Here is a 12798-nt window from a genome sequence, read left to right on the forward strand (position 1 = left end):
TTTATTTGTTAAAAAATTCCGATATGTGTATAAATGTTTGTATATGTCTACACAAGAGGGTAAAGTTGCCTGCAGGAATGAGGGAAATTACACAGCTGAGTAAAACAAGCCTAATAGAAAAAATAAGCTGTTCTAAGTATTATTAAACTTTATTTTTGTTGATCTATTAAGAAAAGCATCTATGATATAAATGGTATTGACAATTATATTTTAAATATGAAATTAAATAGAAGAAATATTATTTTTGATTTTTCCTAGTTTCTTATTCCTTCTTTGTAGAATATGAATTCCAATTTTAATTCCCCCCTATCGATTCAAAGATAGGTTTCATTTTCTTTTAATGTGGAGGAAAGTGAGCCAGGTTATTTCTTGTCACTCAAGTTTTCCAAAGTCATAGTTTCTCTAGAATGATCAAGGCAAATCATTCATTTGAGGAACTACTTGTGAATGTTCTTCAAAGTCATTGAAGATATTATCTTGACAAAGAAAAATACCAAAAATTGATTCCATTTTAATCGGTGAGTTTGAGGTTGGAGACCTTTCCTCAGATGACATGAATGATGTAATAACCTGCCCCCCCCTCGTTAAAATTGCATTTACATCAAGACACTAGTTAGTCACATAACCTCTGTGTAGTGCAGCAGCCAGCCATATTGTACAGCCAATCCACTGTGCATTGAACTGTCTGGGTCAAGCCAGAGTGGGAATCTAGTACACAGAGTTAATTACTACATCTTTCTTGTGTTCTCTTCTTACTCTTTTAGCAACAAAGACATTCCTGGGGAATGACACAACGAATTTAAATTCTGCTTCCTTGCTGAGTAATGCCACCGTGGAAGTAAGTTTCATAAGTTAGTCCCATGTTAACATCAACATCACAGCAATTATGCTGACTAATTATGACCTGTCTACATTAAACTTTTCAAGAATGTTCTCAATGCAAAATAATTTATTTCCCAATGTTGTCTGACATGAGCACGTGTCCCAAAATTCTTATGTTAAAAACTGCAAAGCCAAAACCATTAACACCTACTGGGTTCCATGAATAAGCATAGCTAACCATATGGTATTATTCAGATTTATGCTCTCATCAGTTATAAGAAAAATATGACAAATTATTTGTTTCCAACTAACTTGTCCTGAATGTTTTGAGCCTGATTTTCATCATGCTGAAGAACAGTATTTTCGGCAAATGTATATTTGTGTTGAGACAAAAACAATAAAAATCTCAGTCCATTTCTTTAGTTCAATGACTTTTTCGAGGCTTTCCCCTCTGAGCCCGCAGCTCCGGGAGGGGACCCAGCCGCTGTGGGTGCTGCACGGTCAGGGGAACCCTGCCTAGCACTCCCCTGCCTTCTGGAATTTAGCTGTCCCTTAGCTTGCCAACAGACACTCCCCGAGCGAACCTCAGCTGTTCTTACTCTCCGCCCCCGGACCGGGCTCAGAACACATCTCTATTCAGCCGCCATTTTCCCCCACCAAGACCTCAATGACTTTTTCAAATGATTGTTTTTTCCTTTTCTATGTAATGGGGTCTTTAGTTGTCTTTTTTGTTTTAGTAATAGCTTTATTGAGATGTATTTGATATACCATAAAATTCATCCTCTTTAGGTATACAATTAAGCAGTTTTTAGTATACTCACAAAATTGTGCAACCATCACCACTACTTAATTTTAGAACACTTTTAATGTCCCCCAAAGAAATGCTATACTCATTAGCAGACACTCTTTTCTGCTCTCTCCTAGCCCCAGACAATAACTAATCTATGGATTTGCCTATTTTATATATTAGACATTTCATGAAAATAGAACCACATTAAAAAAAAATCCATTAACAGTTGGTGGACATTTGTTCCCCTCCTCCTACTTTTTAGCTATTAAGAATAATGCTGCTATGAACATCATGCACAAGGTTTTGTGTGAACATACATTTTTATTTCTCTTGTGTCTATGCCTAAGAGCAAAATTTCTGAGTCACATAGTAACTCTATGATTAATAATTTGAGGAACTATTTCCAAAGTGGTTATATCATTTTACATCACACCAGCAATATATGAGGGTTTCAATTCCTCCATTTCCTTGCCAACACTTACTATTATCTGATTTTTTAATTCTAATCATCCTAGTGGGCGTGAAGTGGTATCTCACTGTGGTTTATTTGCATTTCGCTGGTGATTAATAATGTTGAGCATCTTTTTACGTGCACATTGGCCAATTGTATGTCTTTGGAGAGATGTTTATCTAAATCCTTTTCCCATTTTATTTTTATATATTTTTATTGATTTCAGAGAGGAAGGGAGAGGGAGAGACAAACAAACATCAAAGATGAGAGAGAATCATTAATCGGCTGCCTTCTGCAAGACCCCCACTGGGAACTGAGCCCACAACCTGGGCATGTGCCCCGACCAGGAATTGAACCATAACCTCCTGGTTCATAGGTTGATGCTCAACCACCAAGTCACACTGGCCAGGCCCTTTGCCAATTTTCAATTAGTTTGTCTTTTTATTGTTAAATTATGAATTCTTTATATATTTCAGATACTTGACTATTATTAGATATATGATTTAAAAATATTTTCTCCTATTCTATGGACTATCTTTTTATTTTCTTGGTGGTGTTCTTTTATACACAAAATATTTTAATTATTTTGGAATCCAATTTATCTATTTTTTGTGTTGTTGCTTGTGCTTTTGGTGTCCTATCTAAGATCCATTTTCTAGCCTAAGTTCACAAGATTTACTCCTATGTTTTCTCTAAGAATTTTATAGCTTTAGTTCTTATTTAGGTTTATGATCTATTTTGAGTTAATTGTTACATATGGTATGATAAAGGGGGTTCAACTTCCTTTGTTTGCAGGTAGACATCCAGTTGTCTTAGCACTATTTGTTGAAAAGACTACTCTTTCCCCATTGTATTGTCCTGGCAGGCTTGTCAAAGATCAGTTAGCCATAGATGTATGGCTTTATTGTTGGACTTCCAATTCTATTCCATTGATCTATTCTTTAAAGCAATTTTAGCTATCCTTGTGCCAGTGCCATACTGCTTTAATTACCATTCCTTTGTAGTTAGTTTTGAAATCATTAACTGTGAGTCCTCCTACTGTGTTGTCCTTTGTTTTGCTTTGTCCAGATACCCTGTAATTCCATATGAATTTTAGAATCAGTGCATTAGTTTCTACAAAGAGGTCAGACAGAGATTGCTTTGAGTCTGTGGATCAATTTGGGGAGTATTGCCATCTTAATAATGTAAAGTCTTTCAATCCATGGACTTGGGATGTGCTTTGGGTGTGTTGGGAAGGTTCTCCATGGGGGCTCCTGGTAGGCTTCTCAGAGAGCGAGGTGTAAACATCTTTTTTAAAAACTGAATTTATTGGAGTGACATTGGTTTGTAAAATGATGCAGGTTTCAAGTGAAAAACTCAATAAAACATCCTCGGCACACAGCATCATGTGCCCATCCCCCAGATTAGTGGAGCGATTCCCTTGCCCAGCTCTCAATTCCATCTTTCTGACTTCCTGAGAGGGCCTCTCTCAAAGGACTTGAACTTGCCACAAAGACTTCATGGCAGCAGGGGCTCCTCTCATCCTAGGTTAGCTGTGCAGCTGCACATCAGAGCCTGAAGCTTCCATGGAGCAAATGTACTGAAAGAGGACTTTCCCCCTCTCTCCTATTTCCCATTCAGCATAAATGTTGCTATGTTTTAATTCCCAACTTCAAAATTTGGCTCCCTGAAAAGCCACCACCCACTTGTAGCCATATGGTACTCCTCATGGCCCTTGTTGCCACAGGTGTTTTCTCACTTCTCTGCCTCTGATGATCCCACTTGAAAGGAGGCCCAAGCTTTCAAGAGTGCCCAGTGGCTAACATCTGTTGGACATTAAGGATACCCAAGTATGGGCTGAGGTGGGATGCCCTGGGTGGGTATGAGGTACTTGCAGCCCTAGGCATCAAACCTCTCCTATGCCATCTGCTCCCTGGGGCCTGGTAGATTCCAAAGTGTAGTAGGGACTGGATTAAAATCACTGGGAGAAATTTAAAATAATGCCCAAGGTTATAAAAATAGTAAAGTACAACATGGGGAATATAGTGAATAATATTGTGATAATGATGTATGGTACCAGATGGGTCCTAGAATTACTGTGGTGATCATTTTGTAAATATATAAATGTCTAATCACTAAGTTGTATACCTGAAACAAATAGAATGTCAACTACAATTGAAAAATTTAAAAAAATGTTCATGAAAGGAAAGTTCCAGTCTTGATTTAGGAAAACAAAAGTTCATTCCTTCATTTTTTCAAACAAGGTACAGTACAATTGAACAATGCACATTAATGAAAAAATTCAACTGCATTTTCTATTGCTCACTACTCTTTAAATAATTCAGATATTAAGGAAAAGACTGCTAATCACATTAATGCATTACAGAAATCAAAATTAACTTACCACACAAAATAAATTAAAACATTAAATATTAACCTTTTCAGTGCAACATATACAGAAGTCAGAGTAACAAGTTCTAAAAAAAAAAAAGCATCAGGTTTGTATAATAAAGAGAATGAAAAGTTGAACACTTCAGTCAGTTATTACATTAGAAAGAGGGGTCGCTTTTCAGTACTGTGTGTGTGCTTACCACTGGATCTTTCAGAGAGTCTGGTAAAAATCAGTGGCTACAGAGAATAGGTCTTATGTTAGAACATTAGGAGCAAACATAGGTATTTATCTGTTTCTGTGATGTCCCCCATGGTCCTGGGCTTTTGAATCATCCCCGCTACCCTTCTTTACTGAGCAGGTTGGGAGAAATCAAAGTGCAGATCCTACTAAAAGGGTCAGGGTCCCCTGAGCAGTGTTGGAGCCTGGTTGACCCATTCTTGCCAAAATTGCCTGGAAAAGCCACCAGTGGCCCATGTGCACTGAGACAACCTGGCCCTGGAAGACCTGGTTGGAGATGCCAGATACTTTTTTCTACTTGCAGAGAATAGTCTCCCAAGAAGCTCTAGAACCAAACCCTCCCCTCCCTCATCAAAGTGGGTGGGGGAGTGTCAATCCTACCTCCTCCTCCTTTCTCAGGAAAATAGACTTGGGGGGCATTCTGCCCACCTCCTCTGCTGGAACACAATGGCAAGCTCAGAGCTTGCTTTTCCCACATGTGTCTGGACATGTTTTCCAGGTCAGGATTGGCTGCTGTATGTCTTCAATCTAGAGGACAATGTTTCCTGCTAATATGTTTGAAGTTTTGGCTTGTAGAGCAGGCTCCATAAAAGATGTGGAAGCATCTCCTCCCCTTTTAAAAATGGAGTCTCTTCATTTTTCCTGAGGGAGATATGGAAACAGCTATGTTTCCCATTCCCAGGTGTGGGAAGTCTTGGGAATGATTCCGGTCAAGTCTTGGGAATGATTCCTTAATCATTAGGATCACATGGCTTTCTAAAAAGCAAGGAAACACAAGGAACCCGCAGGGATGGATTAGAGGATGCATTTTTTATCTTGAAATGGGGGCATTTTACAGCTAACCAAAGAAGTATCAATGCCATAAAATGGCTCAGGGATCCAAAGCTTGTTGGCCATCTGATTTCTAGGAATCACCAAAAGAAGACTATGTCATATCCTGGGAAGTGGACAAAGGTCCAACCAGGCCTGCCTTGACCCTGAACTTGCTTCCAACTCTTTTTAGGCCTGGTTTGCAGAGTACTGACCCCAGAAGCACGTCTAGGGAAGCACACATTCGAGCCTGTTCATTGCATGCTTGTACAGGCACAAGGAAGGGGGCGCTGGCAGCTGTGACTTCTTGGATCTGAGGACCAGGACATTCACAGACACTGAACTCAAAGACCCCACAGGGAAGCAAGAAGGTTCCCTCCACTTCCATCCATGTCTTCTCACACCTCTGCAAAAGCTCTTGGAAGCCTAAAGACCAGATACCAATCCTTCCATTCACTAGGTGAAGAAAGCCTCACAGACATTTTCACATCCGTCCAAACCTTTTAAAGGCAATCAGACCTCAGAGTCTCTAAAAGACTGGGGAAAGATCGTCCTAAAGAAAAAAATGTGACCTCAAGTTAACAAGTAACACTACTCCACTTCCATTAGTCAGTCTCTTTAGACCATTCAGACTGTCAGAGGCTGAGGGGAAAAGTGAGTGCACACTGGGGTCTATAAGCCGGCATTAACTGGATTGGTCTCTGAATGAGATGCTACATATATCAGCTTCAGCCCACATATCTGTAGGAATGGCCCAAGGAATGCAAACTTAGATCTATTTTCTTTTATAATTAAAACCTGTGAGCTGTGTCAATTACATGGTTAGGGGCCAACTGGTAAACAGATCCTATTTCTGCTCTCAGTGCTTTGGGTGTACCATGATTCAATAAAAGTGCCAAAGTTAAGACATGGGTCATATAACTGTCTCAACTGTAAGGAAGGGAGAGAAGATTCATTGAAATAGACAGACTGGGGAAGAAGAATTAGGGGAGGACAAAATTAACTGGTCACTTTCAGGATGTGAGGAGCTCAATGCATGAAGGGTTACTTGGTAGAAATCTTTCCTTTTTCCGAATATTAGTGAGGAAGACTTTCCTCATGTAAGGAGTTTGTACATTATTTCACTGTTATTCAGTTCCCGAATTTTAATGAAAATTCCTAGGGATGAACTCCCCACTACTTGGCAGGAGGGAGGCAGTGCTTCCCACAGGCAGGCCAGTGGGTCAGAATGTACCCTAACACCCAGGAGAACCATTCTGCCCTTTTCGGAGGGGAAAGTGAGACTCTTATAGTAGACATGGCTTGTTAGGGTTTTTGTTAATAAAACCAGCATCCCGGATGAAAACAAACAAAAAGTCATTGAAATATTTCTCCTCGTGCTTGAAAATAAATAGAAAAGTTAATTTTTTCCTTTTAAAAATGAAGTAACAAATCAACCAAGTGACAAAATGGAAAATAAATGACCAGTCCCCCTTTCATGAATGTGGCCCCAAATGCCCATGGCTCTCAGAGGGCTCATCTTAATCATAGAGCAGTGTAGCAAGTCTTGTGTTTAACCCATGCAGACCCACACACAGGAGCATTCTTCTCTCTCCCCGACTGAGATGACACATCTATGCTGCTGGATTGGCTAACCTTTCCACCAGAATGTATCCAGGAGCATTTACCTGCTTTGTGTCTTAAATGGCACAACGTCTGAACCTTAATCTTTGTTCAAATCAGCAACTCAACCTCTGCTTCCATCTTTGTACCTCCTGGGTAGCTTTTCCTAAGCCTTAGCTGTCCCAAAGAGGCCAGACATTTTTAATCGGTATAACTTTGCAGCCAGCAATACATCCATCATTAATGTAGAAGTCTAAAAGAGTTTTTATGCTTTTTATATTGACTTGAGAGATTAAAAATAAAACCATCATCCAGCTAATAAATAAGAAATTATCTCCAAGGGTGGTGGTGACTTGGGAAGGTCCTCAATATCGCATGTTTGTGGAAGACGTTGGGCTGGTTGAGGGTCTCCTGGACAGAGGACAGACATAGCTCTTCTTAAACTTGGCATCCTCACATAACAATAAGCAGTTACCCTTTATCCACCTTTCTTCCCCAATAAATGGATGAGAAAAAACTGTAACAACTATAGGAATCTCCGGTGATGGGCAGGATGCATGCTGTCGTGGGTCCATGAAAAAGAAACACAGCCTGGCATCCATGAATGGTAGAAGACAACTACTCCTGGACTCAGACGCTGACTGACACACACATCTTGTACTGGTATAGGTAAACAGGAAGTCCGCCCCTTGCAGTTCTTTTTTTGACCAGTCTTTAAATTGTGACCCACTGATTTCTTTTCTAGGTCACACTGAATAACCCCAAGCAGACAGGTTCTTGATAGAGTTTTGAAGGAAGGCCCACACAAGACAAAAGGCTGCACAGGTGACTGCCGGCAGAGTAGGAAGGTCTGTGAGCACGTCCTAGGCATCCCTTGCTGGGCCGTCCATTCTTCATTAGGGCTGCCCCAGTCCACTTGGCCAAATTCCTCCTCTGGGCTCTTCAGACCACTGCAAGGAAGGAAAAACAGGTTAAGCTCTGTGGGCCAGACCCCAGCCATGCTGGCCAAACAGGCTTGAGACAGAAACTTAGAGATGCATCAGCCAAGGTCACCAAGTTCTCTTGGGCACTCAGACCCAAGTCCAAATTCTGCAGGTTCAACTTCAGGGGAAGCAGCTTCTGAAACTGTGCTTTCAGTGCCAAAGAAAAGGCTGGCCAAAAGTGAAATGAGTTGTGGCAGAAGAGAAATGGGGATGTATTCTGTTTTGTGGGCCTCAATTCAACTGGAGGTGATTCGACCCAGTCTGTGGCTAGTACCCTCATAAAGTATGGTTTAGTGGCCAATTCATGAGTTGGTCTAGGGTTCTGGTGGTAGGATCGCTTCCTCTAAGGCCATACAAGAAAGGACCCATTTGTTTCTCAATGGGTGGGGGCCCTGAGGTCATCCTCTGTGGCTATAGTGGTGAGGCAGCATGGACCTCATTCCCAGCAGCTCCCCAGTCAGCCTGAACAACTTCCTAACCTTGGTCCCTCTCAAGGTCCCTCCGGAGGTGGGGAGGTATGCCTCATCTCAGAGACAGGGGCTTCAGCCTCAGTGGCCATCTCTGGAAGGCCAGATCTACCCCCAGGCTCAAGGCTAATGTTCTCTCAAAGGTGGTAGAGAAGAAGTAATATTAAGGAGAAACTTAACTCTGCTCTGAATGACTCTGCTGAGGTGTGGACAAATGGTACAAAATTTACTATGAATTTTCTTGAAAGGTGTAAGTAACTTTTTTATTGGTGCTAAAAGACAAAATAAAATTTACCTCCATTAGCTCATTGGATGGCCCCAGAAGTAGTGGAAGAGAGATATGAGTGAGGCCTTCAGGGACCTTGGTTCTCATCCTAGTGCCCCCTCTCTCCTCCCATGGACTCATGGTGGGACCCAAGAAGGCCTTTGGCAGACTCAGTTTACCTATATCACCCACAAATCCTTCTCTTCGTTAAGGCTATTTTGAGGATTAATGCATTCGCATCCTCCCAGATCGAAAGAACTGCCCAGGCACAATTACTGTGGTTCTTGAAATGAAAAACAAATACATGGTGCTCCTGGGCCTTCCGTTCTCTCCAGGTCAGATACCATGAGGTTTCACAAACACATCAGTTGCTTTTCTCCCTACGCTCTCCATGCAACCTTGAGCTTCTGGAATGTCAACTGTTTATCAGAGAAGGACACCTTGGGTGGATCAGCCTGGGGCAATTGCCTCCTGACCCACTACTTCCTAAAAAGAAACTTTTATGACGGGCTCTATTGGTCTAAATAGCAATGCAGAAAAATGGCTGATGTGAGATTTCTCAGAGCTTGTCTGGATAAAGGAGCAATTTGGCTCCATGAGCCCCAAGCTAGTGATGCTTAGATGTGGGCTTCTGAGATGTGTGTTGGCTCACGTCTAGATGTCCAGTCCGCTTTGAGGATGTTGAAAAACATGCATGAAACAATGAAAAACGTAACGATGGTCACAGGATCTAAGAGTTTGAAGAGTCCTTAGAGACTTTCGATAGGCCAGCCACTCACTCCACAGATGAGAAAAGGGAAGTGATTTTTTTAAGAGAAAGAAAGTGAACATCTATTACGTATCCACAGCTGGGGATACATGATACTAGATACTTTATGCCCATACTTACTCAATTTTCACAACATTTTAAAATAAGAAAACTGAGGCTCAGAGATGTTATGTAACTTGTTAAAAGCCACACAGTCACCAGTAAGGATAAAAGAGCTCCCCTTTGAGTAAAACACACATTAGGCTAAATTAAACCTGACTTGGTAGATAAATATCATATTTTCTCCCTCTTCCTGCTTCATCCTCCAAGAACCTCTGCCCTGACCTGGAGAAGGTGTCATTTCCCCCCGCGAAGGGGAAAAGGCCCCTCCTCAATGCAGCCCCTTACCTGTTTCTGAGTGGCAGCAAGCAGGCCTTCCTTTCAGGAGGGCGCTGGGCTTCTCGTGCTGGCAGATGAGGGCCCGGCACCACTCACAGTATTTTCGGACCTGGCAGCAGCTGCAAAGACACAGAGAACATGGTTGAGGCAGAAGCCTGGCAGGAGTGCCCAGCTGGTACAGTGTCTGCCCGAGGGGCCTTCTGGGCAGCTCTGGGCTTTCAACCAGCCTCCCATGGGGTCCTCCAGAGGGACAGACGCAGCAAGGGACTGAGGGCCCGGCTGGGTGGTGGCCTTTAGGGCAGATGCTGGCCAACAACAAAGACACCCATTGAGCACCCCAAGGCCCCAGCTCTGTTTGTACAACTCTGCTCAGGGGAACTGGGCTCCAGCTTGCCCGATTGTCAGAGAGGCCCAGTCACCCACCCATCTGCCCACCCCATAAAGCAGCAGAAGGGTAATTCCATGAGTAGGACTGGGACAAAGCAGCCGCTTCAGGCTGGCAGGGCTGTGAGGGCTTGGGAGGGGGGCAACCCTCCATCAGGTATTGCCAGCAGCAAAGGAGGGGATGTGGATGGGCTGAAATAACTCATGGAAAGAACGAGAGAATGAGGCATGGATCTCAGTGGCTTTGAATCCTTCTCTGAGGACTAACATCCTCTAGTTGGGGCAAAGCTAACTTCCTGGTGAACCTGTGTTACCCAGAGTCCTGAAGCATTAGGACTGCTCCTGCCTCCTTGGGTGGGTAGGAAAGAACAGTTTGTAGAGTTAGCATGAAAAAAGAATCAGAGAACTCAAAGAAGGTCAGAGGAGAAGCACTAAGTCATTCATTACCTAGAGACACTGATGGCTCTTTTCCATGGAAGTCCCATTGAAGACTTCATTTCCTAACCTCAATGTATACTAGTATATAATCTATGAATCCACTGACCAGGGCTGGGAGAGATCTCTTGGCTGACATGAGCCCGAGAACAGACAAGGAAACAAGCCTGTTGCTTCCTTCCCTCTTGGTGCCTGGTAGCAATTCACGATCCCCAGTCCTGGGAAGGTTCCTGGGACCCCTGAATCTTTGGGCAGCAGACTGAGAAGGGGCCCTGCAATACTTCTGCCCACCCCGTTCGGGCACAGTGGCCAGCAGTCTGCGTGGACGGGTCCCTCCTGAGTTACACAGTCCAGGTTGGGACCAGCTCCTCCCATGCCGAAGGCCTTGATACCAGATCCGTCATTGATTGCTGTCTTGCAGTCAGCTAGCCAGGCGGGCTTGCCCCAGTCATGCCCCAGCCAGGAGCATCCCCAGGGCAGTGAGAGCAAAGTCTCTTTATCTCTCTGGCAGGGGATGAGTTGGTCCCAACCAACTCTGCAACTCAGGATGGCCCCCTACCCAGGCATCTAGCAGCCTGGTGAGCATGAGGGCTTAGTCTCTGGCTCAGAGATTCTGAAGTTGGTATCTGGCAAGGACGGGCTGGCAAAGGACAGAGGAGAAGTGGGACTGGTTGCCTCCCTGGGAATGAGAGAGGCTGTCTAGTATCCTGGTTTATTCTTGTTTCCAAAAAATCTGGTGAAAATGAACCTTTAAGTCCCTCTGGAGAGGCCCATGTGGGCACTCAGTCTTATTCTATCTAAGGCTCTAGGACCCTCCTTGCCACAGAAATAGGACTGTGAACGTGATGGGTGAGCGCAGGTAGCTAGCCAGCCAAGAGAATCGATGCCAGTAGTCCATTAAGTTGCTACTTCTCTCCCAGGGAGGGTCTTCATGAGTGGCAGAACCTGAGCTCTGCCCCAGCTTGGACCAGGGCTGCTTGTCCACTACCTACAGACAGGTTTTTCCAAGATAGACGGGAATGGAACAGATAGTGCTAGGAGAGGAAGGAAAGGCCAGCCCAGTTCAGACCTCATCTCTCACCACTTAATGCTGGCTTATTCCAGGAGAAGGATGTGAGCAGATTGTGGCTACTGTCAACTAGCTGGGGCTCTAAAGCACATTTTATTCATTGCCAGAACCAGGGAAGATATGGGCAAGCAAATGGGGGTAAGAAACATCTGAAAACAATCTCTAACTGTCTGGGCTCAGGAAGGCTTCCTGGAAGATGCAAGGTGGAAACTGAGTTTTGAAAGATGAGGAGGGCAGAGAAGTGCAAAAACGAGGAAGGGCTGTCATTAACCTGTCATAATATAACAGTGGCCTTTGACACGCTTTAGGATTTACAAAGAGCTCCTGCCCAAATGAGGCTGGGAACTGTTTCCAGTTCCCTCCGGGACACCTGGATGTTCCATCACGAAATAGCGAAGGCTCCAAACCCAACAATGAGAGAGAGAGGGGGAGGGGGTGTTTGCCTTTGTTCTGCGTGGCTTCCAGCAGTGCACAGGCCCACTGCTGGGCCCCTCCCAGGACATGTGCCCTTTGACAGCTTGGCTGTCACCAAAGTTCCTCTTGGCTTAGCTGATACCAATCAGACATCACAGCAACAAACTGCTGAGGTGACCCTGTTATCAGGGCATGCTGCAGATGCCCCTGGGAGGGCGGGAGACCTGACCTTAGGGCAGCAAATACTCACTGTATCAGCACACACGTGATGATGAGGCCAGCCAGGGCCACGACGGAAACCACCACTAAGGCGGTGATGGCCTGCTTCTTCTGGCTGGCGGCCACCACGGCCAGGAGGTCTGCATGCTCACAGCGCGCTCCGACATACCCAGAGTGGCAGCTGGGAAAGAAAGGGACATCAGCATACTCTCCGGTAGAAGGTCTTGTTTCCCCCAACTCCTCAGGGAAGGCTGGGCTGAAGGAAAAGCCCAAAGGGACCCCTCCAGGTATCAGGAAAGTCACCCCCACTTCCCTGCACAGGCACCTCTTGC

The 12798-nt window shown here is 44.1% G+C and overlaps 1 protein-coding gene across 1 annotated transcript in view; it reads right to left on the reverse strand.

Moving 5' to 3' along the window:
- Window positions 1-4492: 4492 nt before the first annotated feature.
- TGFA (transforming growth factor alpha) overlaps window positions 4493-12798 on the reverse strand; it is a 98992-nt gene continuing 90686 nt past the window's right edge. The window contains exons 4-6 of the mRNA XM_079791859.1: window positions 12498-12647; window positions 9955-10064; window positions 4493-8033 (exon numbers count right to left, since the gene is read on the reverse strand). Coding sequence (XP_079647985.1) covers window positions 8026-8033; window positions 9955-10064; window positions 12498-12647 — 268 coding nt within the window. The 3' untranslated portion in view covers window positions 4493-8025. The remainder of the gene's footprint in view (window positions 8034-9954; window positions 10065-12497; window positions 12648-12798) is intronic.

Source organism: Cnephaeus nilssonii, assembly GCF_951640355.1.
Source record: "Cnephaeus nilssonii genome assembly, chromosome: 15".
Lineage (NCBI taxonomy): Eukaryota > Metazoa > Chordata > Mammalia > Chiroptera > Vespertilionidae > Cnephaeus > Cnephaeus nilssonii.